The 22,438-nt window shown below is 36.6% G+C and overlaps 2 protein-coding genes across 4 annotated transcripts in view; both read right to left on the minus strand.

Moving 5' to 3' along the window:
• The window catches only part of LOC128026946 (ligand-dependent nuclear receptor corepressor-like protein), a 450,432-nt gene that overhangs the window by 343,560 nt on the left and 84,434 nt on the right, over window positions 1-22,438 (minus strand). The gene's annotated exons all lie outside the window — the stretch shown is intronic.
• Window positions 5,866-10,421, minus strand: LOC128026951 (solute carrier family 35 member G2-like). The gene is made up of 2 exons (XM_052614253.1): window positions 10,165-10,421; window positions 5,866-7,360 (listed from the first exon to the last, which is right to left on the minus strand). The coding sequence occupies exon 2, from the start codon at window positions 7,338-7,340 to the stop codon at window positions 6,096-6,098; it is 1,245 nt and encodes a 414-aa protein (XP_052470213.1). The 5' UTR covers window positions 7,341-7,360; window positions 10,165-10,421; the 3' UTR covers window positions 5,866-6,095.

Raw genomic sequence — 22,438 nt, forward strand, 5'->3', positions numbered from 1 at the left:
ATATGACTTCAATCAATGCGAGTGAAGTGATCATCATCAGCCAAGAGTGATCTCTAAGAATAGCTCATCCCTCATGATCTATGTGATTTAAGAACAGCGCTGCAAATTTAACCTACATTACACTTTCAATCTTCAGTGACTAACTAGTTGGGACTAGGGTTGGGTATCGAAAACCGGTTCCATTTTAGAACCAGTTCCAAATACCTGAGAACCAGGTATTCGATAAGAAAAGTGCATTTCGATTCTACTTAACGACTCCTGCGTTCACATCTTAATGTGATTCAAAACTATTTAATTTAGAGGAATGGAAAGAATCTGCGACTTGCTAATAATTGATTTGTTTGTTCCTGTTTTATTACAGACTGTTTACTTGTCTTTAACACTTTAATATTTTAAATTTATATTAATCTAGTTGTTTTTGAGGTGGTATCTTTTCTTAAAGCAAAAATTTCCTCTTAGAGTGTTTTGTAGGCTGCTGATTTTTCAGCTGCAACAGAATGCTTTGTAAAAAGACAGAATACATTTCTGACTTATTTTTATTTTATCTTATTGGAATCGAAACTAGGAATCGATAAGCAAAACTGAAATTAAATTGAAATCAAATGTTGGTTTGCCATTATCAATAAACGTACGATTCCCATAATTTAAAGAAATTCATTTGTTTTATCAATAGCTTTGGTTAAATATTTGAGCTTGAAATTAAAGAGTGTTCAAATGTAAAACCGTATACAAATCACAAATAATGTTATTTCTTAACATACATCATTACAGATAATGTGTGATGGGACAGACCAACCTCGTACCAGAGATTTTCTTTCTTATACTTGCCTTCCAAACATCTAACCATTCCTAAATAAAGATGTTTACTAGAGATGCTAAAATACTCAGTCAAGACATAAATTCTTGTCTTATCAAAATGAAGTTTTTACACGTCTAAAACATTAACTCCTCTTCTTTTTTTCAGAAATCAAGAACTAATAACATCATTGTGCTTCTCCTGTAATCTTGATTTAAAAAAAAGTTTAGATATGTATAAAGGAAATGTATAATGATCAATATTAATCTTTGTTAATGTTAGTTCATAAAAATACAGTCGTTCATGTTTGTTAATCTACAGTGCATTAACTAATGGTACCAAGCACAACTTTTGATTTTAATAATGTGATTGAAATTTACATTCAAATGAATACATACTGTAGAACTATTGTTCATTCTTAAGTTCATGTTAACTAATTAGCCTTTAGTGAAGTGTACCTTAGATCAACCACACAAGACACTAAAGTGATCTTTCTTGGTGGGACGTGCTCGATCCGTGTGGACACTTCAGAGTTTGCTGACAAATCTCACACATAACTCACAGTTCAGAGAGAGAACTGAATACACATGAAGGATTTAATACAGACCAGAGAGAGAGCAATCACACATCAACATTATCAGACATTAACTTGCTGACAGGTGTTGCATAACACATCAACATGATCATAAATCAAAAACCAATAAGGAAATCCCATCTAAACACAATCAAACTTCATAATCATATCTCGTGAACAGTGATGAGAGGGAATATTTAGAATTAAAAATCCAATAAAACTGTCTTTTGTTTCAACAGAGAGCCTATAATGCAGTATTGTGCTCTGAGGTTTGAATGTGAATGGCATAAAGGCCTGTTGAAGACAAACATTACAGCAGTTTGTGTATGATTCGTGTTTTTAATAGCCACACTTCAACATCTTCTGTATTTATGAAAGCAAATCACGGCAATGTGAGGCCTGACCACAGCCTTTTACACAATCCCTTTACAAATACACTGATTTACCTCTGACTTTTCCTCTTTCTTATATTTGCGTCGTTATGAAGATAAATATCTCTAGTCAGAATCAGCCTCGCATGTATTGTTTCAGCTCTATTCGCTACAATCAGACATGAACTCTGATAAATATCTGTCATCTTACCCTCGAGTGCTCCAGTGTGCACCCTGACCCCGTGTCTCCGGCTCACACTCGATGATCAGCTCTGTTTAGATCACAGGCGTGTTTTCTCAGTTTCATTGTTTCACGGGAATGGTTTTTCTAGGCATCCAACGTGAGGAGACCTCGACCTGCGGTTCTACTCACAGCACTGCTGCGCTATCTAACCTGCTGTAGGAGGCGGGACTGTCTACAGCTTACTCGTGTGCCCATTGGTTAGCCAAGAGCGCTCATTGGTCAGAGCACAAGTCCATCAATTGTATACATATTACACGGTGCACTGTTACTGTGGTCAGTTTCGCAATTCCCATTAATTATAATAATTGATTATTATATTATATTATATTATATTATATTATATTATATTATATTATATTATATTATATTATATTATATTATATTATATTATATTATATGCATACTTTTGTTTGCTGTAAAATATCTTTAAATATATTGAATCATGTATCAAATAATCCATTTATCTGAATTTTGTTATGACATAAATGATTTTATCCTGACTGGAGTGCATAGCTTTCTAGCATATTTAATAATATTATCTGTTAATAATAGTAGTAGTTAATCCTATCACTAGTAGTTAATTGGGGATTTGTTGTCACCCCTGATTCATGTACAGATTAGTCCAAAGGTCTGAGATCACATGGATTAGATTTTTTTGTTTATTGTTTATTTATAAACATTTTTTATTTATATTTTTTGGGAAAATATGTTTTTTTCATAATTTTAAAGAAAGAAATGCTATGGAAAAATAAATCAATTGAATTTAAAAATAGTATTGTATTTATTGTTTTAAATTTTAAATGTTTAAAGAAAGTACATATATATATAATGTTTTAAACCAAAAGAGTGAAGTATCTTAGTCTTTCTTTTTTCTTTACTTAACTCAGTTTTTTTATACTCATAATTTGTAATCAAAAACTTTTTTCATTAAATTAGAAAAATATAAGCAGTGATCTCAAGCCTTTGGACTGAACTGTGTACTACATCATAAATTGAAAGGATGCATTGTCTGTATAACACCTAATCTATCAGTTTATCTCTGAACGCACCTGAGTGAGCTACATTGATATGAGCGTATTCAAAGTCCCTCACGCTTGGCTGATAGAGCCATTAGATGGTGCACAACATGCTTCAGGATGCAATCTGTTTCCTGTCCTAACAGATGGATGTGTCCTGGACCCCTGTCTTCTCCTGTCCATAATCCCAGAGCCTCGTGAACAGATATTACAGGAATATATATATATATATTTTGCTGAAAATACTCACCCTCAAGTCGTCCAAGATGTAGATGAGTTTGTTTCTTCATGGGAACAGATTTAGAGAAATGTAGCATTGCATCAGTGTGTCATCAACGGATGCTCTGTAGTGAATGGGTGCCGTCAGAATGAGAGTCCAAACAACTCACAAAACATCACAATAATACTCAAGTAATCCACAGCACTTCAGTCCATCAATGAATTAAAAACTGCACATTTGTCAGAAAACAAATCCCTTATTAATAAATTCTTAACTTTAAACCGTTGCTTCCGAGTCCATAATTCATAATAACGCTTCCCCCAGTGAAAAAGTCCACCCTCTGTTGTCAATTGCTTGTGGATTATTGTGATGTTTTTATCAGCTGTTTAGACTCTCATTCTGACGGCACCCATTCACTGCAGAACATCTGCTGGTGAGCAAGTGATGCAATGTTACATTTTCCCAAATCTGTTCTGATGAAGAAACAAACTCATCTCTTGGAAGGTCTGAGGGTGAGTATTTTCAGCAAATTATCATTTTTGGGCGAACTATTCCTTTTACAATGTATTTATCTTCTTTTATAAATGAATAGAAGAAGGTCAGGTTGTTCCAACCCCATATATTGATATTTTAGTTTTTGTGGAACTTACATTTTTTTGATAATATTCATAAAGACAGTCCATAAATGAACTAAAATACATCATAAGTACTTCATACGACTGTGCCATATATTCAAAGTCTTAAACAGATATGCAATAGCTTGAATATAGTTTATAACTGTTTATCTTTTTTGTTTCACTTTAGAGCTTGATAAACTGTATTGAAAAGAGCTGCATTCACTTTATTTCTTCAAAGCCCCTTTCTGCATTCCACAAAAAAAAAAAAAAAACACAATGTGAGGCTGGGTAAGCAGTGACATCATTCTTGATTGAACAGTTCCTTTAAGGAAACAGCCTCAGAAGAGCCCCCTTGTGGAGCACTGGGGAAATGTCATGCTCTGCCATTTAAAAGATGTATAACAAAAATATCTCCAGGCCCTGCCAACAAACCCAGCAGCGATGCATCATGACCACAGCTTTCATATGACAGTGGGCAGCGATGATTACATTGATCTTAAATCTAACCTTTGTGACAGGGTATAAACAAAAGAGAATCAAATGAAATACTGTACCACCCGTGTCTGGAGTTATTTAGGGGGGGTTGATTTCATAAGATCTAACCACATACCATCAACATCAAGACTTCGTATCGGATACAAGAGATGCAAACACAGAGCATGTGCACAAACAAATGCACAACAGCTACAAAGATGATGATGGTTATGATGATAAATTAATAAAAGATATTTATCAACACAATCATGAGAGTGAGTCGAATAAGTCCACAGAAAATTGTCAAAAATGACATGGAAGACACTTCTGTGTCTATAATACATCATTTGACATTGCATAATCTTATCAAAGGAGGTTTTCTTTCAAGTCTGATGAGATAACACACACACACACACGCACACAAGCACACAAACACACACACACACACGCACACAAGCACACAAACACACACACACAAGAACAATGATGCCTAATTCCAAGCACAAATTCCTCCATCGTTCAGACAGGGATCGCATCGATCGCTTTGGCATACCCAGAAAGTTAATTTATAACATTTTTACAACAGGGTTTTTGTTCTCTTTAGATATATAGCCCACGTAAATATGCATGACCCTTACCGAAGGGTCAGATTAGAGCAGTTTAACTGGTGGGTCATGACCTGAAGAATAGGTAGAAAATGGGCAAAATAAATAAATAAATAAACCTGGTAAATGTTAAATAAAATGCATGTAATTGTGCATATTGAGATACCAAAATAAGTACAGAATATTAAAGGGGTCCCGGTTCCAATCAAACACAATAATTTATTGCAAACTCATCCGTCATTTGATTGAAGCTAGAATATTTTTAAGTAATATATATATATATATATATATATATATATATATATATATATATATATATATATATACTGTATATATATATATATATATATATATATATATATATATATATATATATATATATATATATATATATAACTAAAAATGATTACATTTAGTAGCTATCATATAGTATTTTAAAGACATTTTAGTGTACCCTGCCCATTAAACAAATTTGGCTGGTTCAGTCAAATCTGGGCAAACCAGATGTGAAACTGGATTAGCATTCAGTTTTTAAAAACATAAACGGGCCATGTATTCAATTCAACAACATGTTTGTACAAATTTAGCTCTCATTTGTTTGAAGCTAAATAACACAACACTGTGAAATACTGGTTTAATATAATAAACAATCTTATTATTAATGTATATATATATATATATATATATATATATATATATATATATATATATATACCTTTAACAAATTGTTAATAATAATTGGAACCATAACATCTTGAAAAACAAGCCAAAAACCTGACCATTAAACACAAAAAGGTGCACAAATTCAATGATCAGTGTGTGAAATTGCAATACTGTATTATGATTTATCTGTGAGAGTCTCTGATCACACTGTTTATAGATTTAGGCCACTGCTTCTTTCTCTTACTTCAGAGACAGAAGAACATAAATCAATGCTATCAGAGGGGGCACTATGGAGCACTGTTTTTATTTTCCCACATCAACAGTTAGTGAAGACATTACACTGATGGCACTCTTTTCACAATTCAAAATAAATGCTGAAGATCCAGACATTCAGTGATTGCACATTGGTGAGAGAAGGTGGCTGAGAAACACTGCACACACACACACACACACACACACACACACACATATATACATGCCCCCTCATGCGCTCGAGTACACACACATCGATGCTCTCATTTGATCGGTGAGTCCAGAATCTCTTGGTAATCTTGTCGGATGGCCCGGCCCACCCTGTACAGCTTGAGCCCCGTGAGGACGAACACGCTGACCATGATGACCAGCGCTCCGAAGACGTCGTACACGGACGGGATCATCCGCAGCACGATGAGCTGAAGAAGCATGGCCACCACGATCTCCAGATGCTGCACGGTGCTGACCAGAGCCGGGTGGAACTTGTTGAGGGCGTAGTAGACGCCCAGAAACGCTACTGTGGAGCAGATGCAGATTCCCGTGAGATAGCCCCACGTCTCGCCATCCAAGGGAATGATGGGCTCTTGCATGATGAACATAGTGGATGCCCCCCACACGGTTCCCGTCCAGCCGAACGTGAAGAGCGCCGCCCACATGCTGACCCGCTCTTTGATGGCCCGGTACACGATCATGGACAGCGCGGCGGTCAGACCCGCCATCACAGTCATCGTGTAGCCAAAGGCTTCCTTCCAGAATCCCAGAGGAGACTTTTCTTCGTCTGCGATGTTGGGGATCATGACCAGACACAGGCCGAAGAGGCTACCTACGACCGTAACTACGTCTGTGTAACCCAGGCGTTCGTCTAAGAGCAGGAAAGCCAGAACGGCGCTGAAAACTGTGGTGGTGGCCCGCCACATGATGGTGCCATTGCTGGGTGGAACGATGGCGAAGGACGTGTATGCACACGTGATGGAGATGACGTTGCAAATCCCGTAGAAGAACAAACGCAGCCGGTAGCCCTTGGGCCCGAAGGGATCTTCTTTATAGTAGAGGACCACCAGTATAGAAAACACTTGGATCACCGAGCGGATGAAGATGAGCTCTAATGATGGCACTTTGGAGCGGTCGGCTGCTAGACGTGTAATGAGAGCCACGCATCCGTGTGCGATGGCCGCCCCAAAGAGGGCGCCCCAGGTGACCCGCGACGCCAGGACCGAGGCCTCGCCGAAGCTCGCCAGCTGACCGCCCACTCCTTTATCTCTCTGATCGGCTCTGGGACGGGAATCCATAGTGCCGAATAAAGTCCTGCCGGGGCCGCTCTCTGACACCAGTCTCTTGCTCGGGTTGTTGTCCATGAACGAGCCGAAGTCCTCGAAGGATGGAGCGTCGTCGTATCCCTCGTCGCCCGGCTGGGGGAAATGCGTGGCGTACTTCGCCGTGACCGTGTTGGGGTGGATTTTAACCTTCTTTTTGGAGCCGTACTGTTGCCTCGTGGGGGACGGATCCATTTTCTTCAGCTACAGAAGAGCTGTGAAACAACAAACACCATAGGATTAACTGATGGTATAAACACAAATATACAAAATATGCTGAGTTTGGAGCAGGACTATAATATAAACATTATATAATTAAAGTCTTTCGAATTAGGTAGTTACAGGAACTAGCCACCAGGACGTCTTCTGAAATCTAAATACATTTTCCTGATTGCCCAACGCTATCTCACGGCCAATTCATACGTATTTTACGAGGTGGCTTATTCGTACGAATTTGTACAACCTCACTCGTACGATTTTATATGATTTTTCTAAACCCCAGTGACGGTTAGGTTTAGGGGCGGGGTTAGGTGTAGGTAATTCGTACAAATTCATACGAATTGTGCAACTCGTAAAATACATACGATTTGGCAACAATCATATGAATTTGTAAGAGTGTGGTCGTACGAATTTGTACGAATAAGCCACCTTGTGAAAAATGTACGAATTGCCGTGAGATCGGTTTGGATTGCCCTCACACCACCGATAAGAAATCTGGAGTGACATAATCCGGCCGAAAGCGGCGTTAATTAAGCGTGATGTTCAATAATGTCATCAGCTGGAGGATGGAGTCCCTGGACATCAGTGTCTGTCCACCAGTCGCTGTTTTATTATCTTCATGTAGTTCGTTTTTTCTTTACGTGGCTTTTCAAAACTGACGGGACAGTGTTTCGTATAGCATGAGCTTGGCCAGTCAATGTATACTTAGGTCACTGGAAGCTCCTATTGTGCTGGGTTAGACCCTACTCTGAACTAAGAGCTATTTAGACCCCCAAAAGGTGTTCCACTAACTCAAATCGTTCCCAGTTCTTGCAGTGTGGACACTAGGAACTATGAAAACCTTCCTCTGCGAAAAACCCTATTATTTATTCATTTTCATGTCATCCCAAACACAGATGCTGTCATTTGATAGTACAAGATGAGAAGTGATATTGTGATGTACATCCAAGAGTAAAGGACTACTGGGAAGAAAAAAAAAAGTATGGCTGGGATGGAAGTTTCTTGGGTTTTAGAATGCAGAAGTGGAGACTAAGCAGACTAAAAGATTTGGGAAGTCTGGCATAGGTCAACATAAAGAAGTCGAGTTATCACATTTTAGTTACACATTAAAAGATCAAAATGCTCTATATCATGCATTTACAAAATAGGATGAATTTTCATTCACCCCCCCCCCCCCCCCCCCCCCCTGCAGTGAGCTATGTACCCCTATGTATTACTAGTCAGAGAAAATTGAGAACAACTTGAGAACCGAACAGGCCGGTAGATTGAGATCAGGATATGATTCCAGAATCAGCTGGTTCATAGAAAACATCAGGTTTGATCCTCATGATCTGTTGTTAAAAAAGACTGATAGAGCTCTACTAAGTGACTCAATGATCAGTTCAGAGGTTAATAGATCACCAGAAGGCAGCACTGTCAGTGAATATCAACTTAAATGTCATTCATATGTCATATTAACATTATGGTGTTTATTTCAAAGCTTGACAAACATGGTCACTGTAATTCAATCTGCCTGAAGATTCCTTAAAGTTGTTCATTTTGTGTTTGATGGTGGAATAATAACTGCATATTGGACGACATGAATGAGAACATATTGTCAGAATCTTCTTTTTTGGGCAAACTAAACACAATAAGACTGACACGTTGTGACGGAGGTGGGTCTATCTAGAACAGTGAATCTAAAAAGCATATTTTTGCCACTTTAAGCTTGTATTGTGGTTTCACAGAAATGCAGAAGCAAATCTTACATAATTCATAACTGGCTGCTTCAACGGTCTCCCTGTCGGTCTCTCTCTGCCCCATGTGTACAGCAATTTCTATATTTAAGTGCTGTAGCGCCTGCTCAGATAAGCAGAATTTGATTCAGTGTGATGGGAAGAAATTATGTAATGAGGAAGGAAACTAGATCCTGGTGAAACAGGTTGATTTTGAATTATCATACTCCAATCACAATTTCAGCATTACTAAGTCATGTTAAAATCTGCGTTTGAATGTTAAGCAAAACGAGATGTATCATTGTGGATCTATTTCTTTAAGTACAAGCCAAAACACTGTAAAATGGACTAAAATAACTATTTGTTTTTCGGAGTGCATCACACTACCAAAAAATATGGTCTTTTTTTTTCACCCGATCGAAAGCAAATAATGTTTCCAACAACCAAAATCCCCACCAGGGGGCAACAATATCAACAAGATCCTCCTGAAGAAAGCCCATCTCATGCTCTAACCTCATAACTCGTAAAAATGTCATATTATATCAAACTTCATATTGGCATATTGCTCTCATGGGGCCCCGTGAGGCTGGAGACATGACAGATCTGCTGAAGAAAGCAGGATTTATTTTAGGTTTGCAAGGGCCACAGCCTTTGAACCACATATGAACCTGTCTCTGGTTTCTGTAATAGATTTCCTACAAAATGCTAGATACTAAAAATTCACGATCATTAAAAACAACAGTAAATTAACGGAGGAGTTTTGGCGTAGAAAATAGAAATGTAAAAAATTATAGAAAATGCTTTACTAGCCATTTATTTCACCAGCAAACGATCTATCATGCATAATATTATGTATTAATTTCCATGCACTTTCGTGTAAATACTCTTAACTCCAAATTCTGCACGCAGCCTAAAATACTTTTCTCTCCAAAATTCGATTACTTATTAATTTCTTCATACAAACACCGTTTGCACATCAAATCAAAACGCGTCAGATTTATTTTTAACCTTCTGCAAATATCGCCAGCGCAAGTGCATCTCCATACTGAGCGCCAAACGAATTAAATGAAGCGATTTTCACTCACCACACTTCTTTCAACGAAAGGATCCTGCTGTCTTTATAGCTATAAGTGTTTAATTCACTGGCTTCAAGATACGGAGAACTGCGCTCGCCATGTCTCCATCCTTTCCTCATGGACGCGCTGGATGTCTCCAAGGTGCGCGCATCAGCCGCGCGACGCTCCACACGCCTCCTGATGCTCGTGCTTCTGCTGGGGTGATGCTCAACACAGACCCCCGTGTCTCCTGTCTGATGGCGGAGTGAGGGTGGGGTAGACCATCTTCAACCTATCACCATCAACATCTTCAGCGTCAGAAGAAGCACGTGCACGCTGAGTTGATCTTATTTCTTGGCAGAAATGGGCACCACGCTGCCTTTCAGACAGTCTCTCATATTATATTTAACTTTTTTAATTTATTTTTTTACGTGGAACTGTTTAATGTTAGAATACATTGAATGAAGTCTTCCTAACATCTCGGACATCTTGCGCATCTTCTCTAGTTTGATTTCTAATTACCCTCTAGATGGGGCATTACCAGAACAGCATGATGTCACCTTGGTTGTCTTTTTTTAAATGTTAAGCAATTTAATTCATGATGTGTCATATGGTTAGATCAGGTTTTGAACACGTTATGAAGCCCTACACCAGTCAAAGGTATAAAATAAGAAATTATGTAGCAGTAGAATTGTCTCGCAGGAGACAGCCAATCATGAACCTGCTTGGCTCATTAAATATTCATGAACTCGGACAGTCACAGGAACCTTTCATGCATGGAACCCGCTTATCAAATAAAGCGTCCTACATAAACTCCTACATAAACTGTCAAATTGTTGAATTTCTCTCTTAATTGTATGAAATTGTTAACTTAAATTGTTGAATTTATTTTGTAAATTGTTGAATTTTTTTTAGAAATTGTTCGTAAAACCATTCTACATAAACTGTTGAATATCTGACTAAACCTTTTGTAAAACTATTATAATATTTATAAAACCATTTTTAAACTAAAAGGCTCCAATGTATTTTTGTGTAAATCATAAAAATATTTTTATTTTGTAAATCATGAACCCATTCCTATGTGAATAAATTACTGTGTAATTTATAAAACTATTCTTTATGCAAAATGTTGAATTTCTTTATAAATTGTACAATTATTCTTTTGTGAATTGTTTCTGTGTAAATCATAAATTCATTCTTATGGAAATTGTTTCAATTCTGTGCAAACCTTGAAAAGTAAACAGCAAAGCCACTCTTATATGGATTACTGAATTTCTGGGCAAATCTTGAAAGTATTCTTAAGTAAATTGTTGAGTTTCTTAACTAACTCTTGCATTAGTTGTTTAACTTTTTATACAATATTTGCACAATCTGCAATACATATTAATCGTCAAATGAAAGTTGTTTGTAAAACCCTCTGCTTATTCCTTTGGTCAGTCTGATATATCAGTTCTTGATTTTCTTGCCACATTGTTTCAGAAAAGTGTAATGTTTCTACTGTGGTCAGTCACATATTCCCCTCCAGATGGGTCGTGGAGCAAGGAGGCGAACTGCTGGGTTCATAGTTTAAAGTCTTACTGTAATGTTTCCACTGGTGTTACAATAAACAACCAATCTTGAGCCCAATGACACACTGTTGAGTTTGTTAACAGTAGCTAGTTAGATTATTGCTGGCCTAATTGCTCTTCAAAGCCCAGTAATGTTCATAAAAAAAGAGTAATAAGATATAAAAGCTTAAAAGGCAGCGTGTTCACATCTGAAGTAACACTTGCACACGAGTAGAATTGGAATTGTACATTTCTGGAAGAAATGCTGGGTGCATTGAGTGGTTGCCAAAGTGTTTTATTTGGTTTTTAACCCATTGCTGTACAGGATGTTCTGGCTGGTTGCTCATCGGCCCAAATTCAGAGTTTCTATGATATTCTCCCTTGATAAGGCTCAGGTCCCCGTCAATGTTTTGGGCTGGAAATAAAATTGTCAGATAAAAAAGCCCAATGACTACCATTTTCTACTAAAAAAACAACAGTGTTTTGGGGCCCTGAAATTAAAACCGTTTGAAAATGGGTTTCAAAGTGCAAGTTTTTGAAAACAGTACCATTATCGTTACCATTCACTACAAAACTGCATAGCGTTTCTTTACAAAGAGACATTGTTATCTACTGGCCAGCCATGAGTTTTGAACAGGGATACATTTGACAGGGTTTTCGTCTCTATTTGAAACTTTTCAAAAACATAAAGGAAAAACACAGTTTTTAGTACAATCATGCGAGTCTGTAAGCTTGGACACTGGGGGACCCTTTTTTAATAAACGTAAAGCAATAGAAAAGTGAAGGAAATTCTATTTTCAATTCAAAATGTACATATTTGAGAGAAAAAAAATTGAGTAGCTTGTAAAAAGAGTAAAACAGTTCAGACTAACTCATGCTTGAATTTGCCATCTGCTTCTGTAAACAATAAACCCCGCCTACTTTGATTTGATTGGCCAAATCAACCATTCTGACACTGATGAGTGTTATTAGACAGTCCAGGCTAAATATATGGACCTTTTAAACTGTTTTGTCATCCTGCAGTCATGTCAGGTGAATAAACCCTCAGATTTAGTGGAGACAAGCTACATGTCAAAGTTTAATAACTGTTTAGATCGTTCACCCTAAAAGAGCAGAAGTATATAGTGTTGCTTCCCTTAGCAGCAAGCATCTCTGTTTCTCTTGAGGAAAGCTCAGTGAGGTGAAGATAATATTAATGACAGGAATAGCACCAGAGGAATCTGGTTGATGTGAACTCTCCGTCCCTGTGGGACTCTAACTCCTCCAGCCGCCTGATGCTCAGACACAACCGTTCACATCGAGACTGAATTCATAACTCTGAATTCTGACTGACTCCAGCGCTGTCATATCACTCACAACACAAACACTCCATTAAACAACAACAACAACAACAACAAAACATAAGGGTTAGTAAATAATGAAGTTTATCATCACAGGAGACAATACCGAGTTTCACCTTCCTAAAACCATGTGATTACCTAATAAACTTCATCTGCAAACGTTTGAATTGACATATTTGTTTCTTTCACAAGCTGAAATATTAGTTAAAGTAATTTTCTCTGATAAATGATAGATTGTTAATAGAGTGTTACTTGACTTTACCATTGTTTAGCTTGAGGAAGTGTGTATATTTAAAATGGTTTTAGGCAGCGAAATGGGTTCAACCTCTTCAGAAATTTATTTAAGGGACAAAGTGTGTCTCTACAGTGTGTGTGTGTGTGTGTGTGTGTGTGTGTGTGTGTGTGTGTGTGTGTATGTGTATGTGTGTGTGTGTTCGTGCATGCTACAATCAATGAATGAACAGTTTTATAAACCATTCACCAGTTCAGATAGACAGGCACTTGACCAGTCTATGAAATGCCAGCTAAGCCATATCTTATAATGAAGCCATTTTTAATGATGATTTCAGTCTGATTTGTGAATTGTCCTGTAATAATGACAGCTCAGTTTTAAATGAGATGAAATGGCTAGATGGGGTTCTGATCAGTGAAACATGTCCTGGGATAAAGCCAATCAAAGACACTAATGCAAGATCAAAGACCTGTTCTTTGTGAACAGTGTGCTGTGAGACGGGTGACAGATGTGGATTACTCAGATCCCCGATTACTGTCATGCCCTCTCTCTCTTTTTTTTTTTTTTTTTTCACTGGATTTCCAGAGGTTAGAAAAGCCAAAAATAGCGGAATAGCAATCTGAAGAAAACGTGAGCTGTTCTGCCGTAGCTGTTATAGATGGTTGCTGAGGCGTTGCTACAAGGTTGCTCAGGTGTTCTGGGTGTTTGTTAGTGTGTTGTGATGATATTGCTAGGGTTTTATCTGTGTTCTCTTAGTGGATCACGTACTTTTGCTTCTCTGAGACATGTTCCAGGAGTGTGTTTACACAACAACAACTTACAATTTCATTTGCATCTTTGAAAAGTTTTGCATATGAGAACGTAGTCAAAACAATCACGTTCATACAAATCTGCAGTCTAATATAATATAATATAATATAATATAATATAATATAATATAATATAATATAATATAATATAATATAATATAATCTACTTGAATATATTTTAAAATGTAATTTATTGTGATGCAATTTCATTTAAGTTAATAACAAATACTGCTTCTGAGATGTTATATTTCGAATAATGCATTAGAAATTGTAACTCAATATACAGTGGGGTCAACTTTACTGAAACAATTAAGATAAGAACCTTTCACGCCAAAAATAAATAAATAAATAAAAAAATTGCTTTTTACAAACTCAAGAACAGAGGAGGAAACATTCTGATTTCATGTGGTATTTAAGGAGCATGTGCAATATGAACATGTAAATATTGCAAGCCAGATTTCATTCTGAATAGATTAGAAAAATAAAACTGTCCATGATTCTTGATTTCTGTCCACTGTGCACATTTGAAATCCCAGTTTAGATTCACAGGCTCAGAGCCGAGCAGACGAACACAGCCAGTGATCCAGAGAATAAACAGTGTTGTAACTGTATTACTGTATGATTTCAGATGAGTCCCGGATGCCCACGGTGAACTAATGAGCCAATCGCTGTGTGATATTATCATGAGCATCTCCAGAGAAACAATAATGAACCGCACATATACAGAGTGTGACACTGTCAGCAGGAAACAATGTCATCTGCACTGGCTGTATGAAACACATTCATCTGTCTCTTCAAGACTCAAACGTAATTGAACCAACACAAATATCCCCCAAACAAATGATGAATGCGGAAAGGTTTTGCTCAGCGATGCTCCGAATGGTGAAGATTGGATTTAAATGGGTAACAGATAGACTTTATATGATCATGTTCTTCAACTTTTCCAGCAAATTATTATTTTTGATACATTTATTACTTTGAAATCTTTTTCTATTTTAAAACCCATTTTAAAGATATTACTGACGCATTAACCTTTTGTTTTATTACAAAGCTTTTTCTTTAGAAATGTGACAATTATATAACATCATTTATTATTCTGTATTTTTCTTGTATCAGAATATTTAAATATGTGAAATGCATTAAATGAATGAAAGAGTTAATAAATTTTTTTATCAAAACATAAAAAATTGAAAATGCAATTATTAATTAATTAATGCAATAATTAATTAACTATCTGTATTATTGTTATAATGATTAGTACTATTAGTATTATAATCGTGAAAATGCATTCAATTATTATTATGATTATTTTATTAGAACATTTAAATGTAAAAAATGCATTGAAGTATTAGAGATATAAGTTTATAAAATTATATAAACTCACTATACATAAACTCACAATCCTGAATTTTTTCTCATAATTGTGCATTTATATATAAGTCGGAACTGTGAGATATAAAATCAGAAATGATTATTTTATTTGTGTGTGTGTGTGTGTGTGTGTGTGTGTGTGTGTGGCGGAAACAGAACAGAACAAATTTTACTGTGAGCCTTTCAGTTAAAATATCCTGATGTAACCCAGCCTCTAAAAGTCACTTTATAATGTAATTTGTATAGGTTTATAACCATTTCTGAGCACTTTCAGAATAAAAATGAATATAGGATATCTAGATAAATTAAGAAATGACGACAGATTAATTATCAAAACAACATTTATTCTCCTTGTGCCCTTGATAGACTGCCACAGCCTTATATTGTATCGACTAGCGGCTAGTCTGTGAATCAGATGGACAGAGCTGGACGGCTGCAAATCATATTTGAGCTTTTAGAATCAATCTCTATTAACTTCTATTTTAGACTCCATGGGTAAAGAAATGATGATACAGGAGAAGTACTGTATTTAAGTGTGCATTTAGTTGCCTGTAGGCCTATAGATGGTGTTGCATTGCATGCTGACTTGAAAGGCAGAGTGTGTAATATCTGTTTCCTCACTGTTTTTAATGGCAACATTTCTCTTCGGTTAATCTTCATAAGCCTGACCGATTTCAATTCTGTGTGCCATTTCTGCTGGAGATATCTTGTATTCATGACCTTTTCAGGGGAGTCTGATAAAACCAGATTTACATTTAAAGCTTTCGGGTCGTCTGAGAAAAGGGGACATTGCTATGCAGAGTTTGGACTAAAGGGTGTATGTGATTAAGTGTGGGGTGAGCAGGCATCCTCTCCTCTGTGTCAGGTCACATCTGTCTCCATTACGGCATCAGAGCACTCTGTACAGCTAATACCAACCCAAAAATATCTCAGAGGAGACCTTATCTCAAGCATGTTTATTTCATGTGTACTTCACATACTTGCTTACTTAAGTGTCTGGGGATAAAGGGAAAGACACAGACATATTTTTAAGGACTATTCTGAGCAGTGTTACCTAAGCATAATTAAGAAATCATTAGTATAATATATATATATATATATATATATATATATATATATATATATATATATATATATATATATATATATATATATATATATATATATATATATATATATATATATATATATATATATATATATAGATATATATATATATATATAGATATATATATATATATATAGATATATATATATATATATATAGATATATATATATCTATATATCTATATATATATCTATATATAGATATATATATACATATATATATACATATATATAGATATATATATATTTTTTTTGCTTTTTAATTTTAAGTAATTTTGTTCTTTCTTTCTTTCTTTATTTTTAAAGACGTCTATATTTTTATTCTTTTTATTTCGGTTTAAGTTATTTTAGGACATAGTGTTAAACTAGACAAAAAATTGAAAAGTTGTAACATTTATCTATTTTTTTTAATTTATTTATTTATGTATTTTTAGTTAATTTAGTTAACTATAATAAACCTGATTCTGAGGTCAAAATAAGTGAAGGTCTCCCTGTTAATTTAAAAATAAATAAATAAATAAAAACTAAATAAACACTTGATTTATCCCCCAATGCATTATGCAATTAAAATTACATTTATAAGCAAATGCACAACTATTTAGATTTATGAAGTATGGCATGAAAGTATGCTTTTCTTATTTTCAGTATACTGCACAGTACCCAGTAGTCCACCAGTATATTATTGTGAACATGGCTATCCCCAGGACTGAGTTTGGTGACCCCTGATCTAAAAGAACTGGTTCACACAAATGAATCAGTCTTGCAATCACTAGCAATTTGCAAAATATCTTCCTTTTTTGTTCCACAGAAGAATGTAAGGCGGGTTTGTACAAAATTGTTGAATAAACTATTTCTGCTTGACCCAACCATGCAGTTCATTTTTGCTGGTATCACATGAAGCCCATATTTAGGTTAACATTTTCTTTTCACAATGTGTATCACCTGATTAAGAATTATAAATTAAACAAATACTTTGAGTTTATAGCTGAACGTACCATGATACTAGGGCTGGCTGGTTTTTGTTTTGCTCACTCTCTGTCCTTCATATTTTTTCTAACCATCTGACAGCGTCTTTTTAATCTTAGACATCAGTGAATGAGTCACAAAGGGGTGCGAGGGATTTCATATTCATTCTGATTCAGCTGCATGATTCTAGTTAATAAGCTCTTATAATCTCTGCTTTTCAGTGGGGTTGGTTCAATAGGAAAGACCGACTGGTGAGTTTTCATCAAATGTTATTGTCAGTCACAGCTGACAGTATGGAAGATGTGCTGGGTCTAAATTTAACATGATCAAAACCACACATGGCTCAGCATCATAATAAGACCCCCACAGTGGGCATCACCGAGAGAGACAGACTGCATGATGACAGAGTCAGAGAGAGGATGCTGATGAGGAGAAGACAATGGATCATCATTTACAATCCATCAAATTCTTCAAAGCCTGTCAGCGGTGTTTAATGCTAAAAATAGTTTTATTTTTGGTTCCCTGAAGAACATTTCCATTCCACTATAGTTTTTGTTATGGCGAGAAAGGTACTTTAGAAGTTATTTAAAATCTCCTTCACAATTGAACTGTTAACTGAATGGTTCTTTGGTGAACTGAAAAATATTATTTTATTCAGTTTCCTTATAAAACAAACAAAAACTTTGGACTTTTTTTTTTTTTTTTAAGTGCACAATGAATTGAGGATGCATAACTTTTGCACTGCATCATCAACAAAAAACCAAACTGACCTTATGTACTTCATACATGCTCCTGGTCTTAAGTGTGCACAGCTTCTTTAGTCTTGATCTTCCTCAAAAACGTTCTTTCTCGGTCCTGATAGCCACACAGTTAACATTAACTATACACCAAATAGCTAGTTCTTACAATAATAGTACTCCCAAAAGTGAAATTGTTTATTAATTCTCAAATCACATCATTCATTAACTTTTGACTGATGATTTGCGAGGGAATAACCACTTAATATTTCGCTCTGTTCATCATGAAAAGTATATGTGGCTGCATTCTGGCATTTAACACCCACTTTTCAGTTTTCACCATCTAATCAAGAGTAAAGTCAAGTAGTTTGTTTCTGCTGAACATTTATTTTTCACAAATGCATCAGGCAAGATTTCCAAATATGGACAAATAAAGGCTAGAAATGGATATTAAATCTTTAGGGTTATGGTCAATCTGTTTGTGCTGTAAAAAGACGGTTTGTCAGATATTGATTTTAGCTCCTGGATTAAATGGAAGAGAAATGAGAGAGAAATACAAAATGCTCTTCATACCTCACTGAGCAGGGGAGAAACAGTGTCCTCCCAAATGAATCACTCAGCACAAGATAACGGTTTTGACAGCTTGGGAGTCGCAGCAATATAATGATGTGACATGTTACTCTTCCTCTGCTAATCCAACAGCATGACACAATGGCCACCGGTTTGATTCAATCTGGGTTTGTCACACAGAATGATCAGAGAGAACGTTATCCAACAAGAGATTTGCCAGACAGGAGAGAAATGGGATTTAATGCGACAGTAATTCAGTTATACTTTTATTGGTTAAAATTGCCCTCATATCTCTGTCCTTTATTTGTAGGTGATAGCACTATTGTCTTTTTGTCATCTCATATTTTGTCACATATACAACAGGATAAAAAAAGGAACATATAAAGCTACACAATGCTCCTATGAGGTGAATTTACAGAATTTAAAATATGAATTCAATGCACAGCTTGGTTTTTGGCAAATGGAAAATGCTATAAAAGGGTCCGGAAAATTGATTCCACGTCAGCGGTTTGCATCTGTCTTGTCTTGACTGACAGTGAGTCAACCTCTTCGTCTCCCATGAGACAAAGGGCAACTGATCTACAGATCCGACTTACCAAGAGCGAGGCATTGCGACATCTCTAGGGGACGTGCAGCACGTGTATACATTGTGGAGGCATTGGTTGAAAATAACTTTCCTTTCCTTCTCACACACTGGCATGCAGTACAAGGACAAGGTAAATGTTCACACTCATTTAAACACTAATAAACCTATTCTTACAACACACTCCTGACGGCTCAGAGTACCAATGCAGTCAATTAGTTTCTACATACTCCTGGCATGTCTTATACTGCATTTAACCTTGTTTTATCACATATAATAGTTCAATAAAATGGCAATTGAATGTGATGCTGAAACTTTTCTCCTTTCCATGGTTATGAAAAGTATCATAATAGTAGAACTCTGGGTAGTTATCCAATTTGTAATCCTGTCTACTTCACTTATGGATACAAAGCTTATGTATGAATTAACCCTACTGCATTAAAACATTGGTGATGCTAACTGCATTGGCTAAACTCTGGTAGTCAGAATACTGAATACAAGATACTAGTAAGAGACCATGAGAGAACAAAGTATATGCACAGAGATGCTTTTTTGTTGCTTTATTTGTAAATGGTTTTGTGTGATTTTAAGGAACAGACGAGGTGAGCTCTGTTGTGAAAAGAGGCATGGACGATGCGTATTATATTACCCCAAAGGACCATTTAGTGAGCTATTTGGTTTAGTGGAGAATGAGCCTGCAGGGTAGATGAGCTCTGTGATTGGTGTTTGGTGATAAAGAGGCACTTAGGGGTCCCAGGTGATGTGATGGTGAGCATTTGTTTCTCAGCTAAGTCACCAGATGTATCAGGATGGGCATCATTACAGTCCATCAGCACTGATGTTGGCCGTCCCTGCAAAAACTGTATCAACCACAGTTGCAGTATAAACTGAAAGATGAAAAATACCGTACATTACAGTGTCAGGCACTGCTTCTTTGTTTGTCTACTGTCCTTTAATGAAACTCCTGGTGCTTTGAAAACCCAATCAGCAACCTAAGGATATTTCTTTAGGTTAGCAGATAGTCAAGATAGTCCCTGAGCAGCTTTTGGGGACAAAGTAGATCCACCCAGCTACTTCAAGCTTGTCCAGGTACAGTATGTTGCAGTGTACCAGAGGTCCATTATTACACTGAATAGGGGGACACTGTATTGCCCCTAGACCTTGTCAGTATGCATTTTTGTAAAGCCCTGCTTTACTTCATCCAAAAAAATAAATAAATAAATAAAGTCACTACACAACAAGCTAAGCATTTGCAAGGAGCTCCTGGTCTACAACAGCCGTGTCTTGTCCTTTATAAAATGTTTTACTTTAAAACAATGCAGCTGTCACCTTAAGAAACAACTTTATCTGAAACTACCTTAAGTTGTGTAACCCAGATGTAATGTAGTCAGGAAGCTGACTTGGGAAAACCTTCTTTACAGTTAGAATGTTAATTTACTTTCAAGAGTTAAACTAAATCTCTCAAGGAGTCCATCTGTGTGCAATAGATAAAGCTAGTTTGAGTGCACTGCATTTTTATTTCGTGATGCCACCTCAGCAGCACAGCGTGAAGAGATCATTTGCAATACTTGTGCATTCCCACCCTATTTATCATTGATGTGCACTCTCAGTGCATGCTCAAACCAAGACCACTTGAGAAGCAATGGCTTCTCAGGTATTTTAGGACTGGATTATCAAATTGCCCAAATTCTCCCTGCTTGACCCTAATGGTCCCTGGTATTACTGGTTCAACAAACTGTAACAAAGCGATAATCCTTATGTTAATAGTGCCCATGGATTCAATCTTTGGTAAGACAGGCCAGAAGGCTCCACTTGTCATCATCTTTGAACTTAAAGGGATATTGTGGATCCTGCTGCCAATTGGCCTAGTTTGTCCACAGTCCATACTGGGGATAGCAGGTATTGGTTCATCTGCTAGGACCAGTGCCACGGACCCCTTCAAGGCTTTATTGGATGTCCTTAAATGCACAGTTTCTTCACCTTGATTTCTTCTTAAGCCTGGGGTTGTCATCTTAACAATTTAACTAACAACAAGTATTAACCACTTTATTAATGCACAGACCAGAACAGTTGCCAGGATCCAAACTAGAATAAAAGAAGGTAAAAACGTGGCATGAAAGTAGGCCACACACCAGGGGTGGACCAGTCTGAGCCAATATCTCATCCTACAGTCTGTCATAGTTGCCAACCGGGAGGTTTGCCAGCAAAGAGACGGCACGGTGCATCTCTGCGAGGAAGGGTACGATGGTTCATGTTCATGTGCCTGCTGGATCCACCTCTTCTCTCACCATTGACCTCAGAGGTACATGCGCTTCAGAGAAGTCTGTCGGATGATTGTGATCACCAAGATAAATATATATTCCGCTTCCTGTACGAATCATGGAATTTAATGACCGGCAAAATTAAGACTGCAATTTTCTCTAAAGCCCTTTCTCAACTGGATATTATTATCAGATACAGATGTTGATCAGACCTTGGGAATCAATGCTTCTTGATCTGTCATGTACAGTAGCTCACATAGGCTTGGATCCTCAGCACAACACGAATTAGGTGTAATACAACACTTAGCACAATCAGAGATGGTTTATTTTACCAGGTTACATTCTATTTACTCACTAATAACAAGATGTTTATGGCTGCAGCATTGTGAGAGTCAAACATATGGTTTAGCATGCAAATAAACGTCATGCTTCTAAACCTTGGAATAGCAACATACTGTAGGGCAATAAAATGTGCAAATCTCACCCATGCCTATGTGGAGATTAATCAATTTACCCCCCCAAAAATACAGTTCACAGAAACACAAGCATTACAGTGTCTGCCTCTTTTTTTAAATGTTTTTAGCTTGTGAATCGTGGTAAAAGGGGAGGGTCTCTTTTGGCACAGTTAGGGGGATGAAAACAAGCCCCTCTCTGAGTCATAATGTGAGATCCCAGCCTCACACATATCTCTGCTGTTAACTGCAGTGGGTGAACACAGTGTGAAATCTCATAAGAGAGGTGGAAGAAAACATGATTGATGAAAATGGAGTCAATAAAATG

The sequence above is a fragment of the Carassius gibelio genome, chromosome A14 (genome assembly GCF_023724105.1).
Source record: "Carassius gibelio isolate Cgi1373 ecotype wild population from Czech Republic chromosome A14, carGib1.2-hapl.c, whole genome shotgun sequence".
Classification (NCBI taxonomy): domain Eukaryota; kingdom Metazoa; phylum Chordata; class Actinopteri; order Cypriniformes; family Cyprinidae; genus Carassius; species Carassius gibelio.

What these genes read in the sequence shown, in the direction of transcription:
- LOC128026951 (XM_052614253.1), bottom strand. Translation starts at nt 7,340, where the DNA reads ATGGATCCGTCCCCCACGAGGCAACAGTACGGCTCCAAAAAGAAGGTT.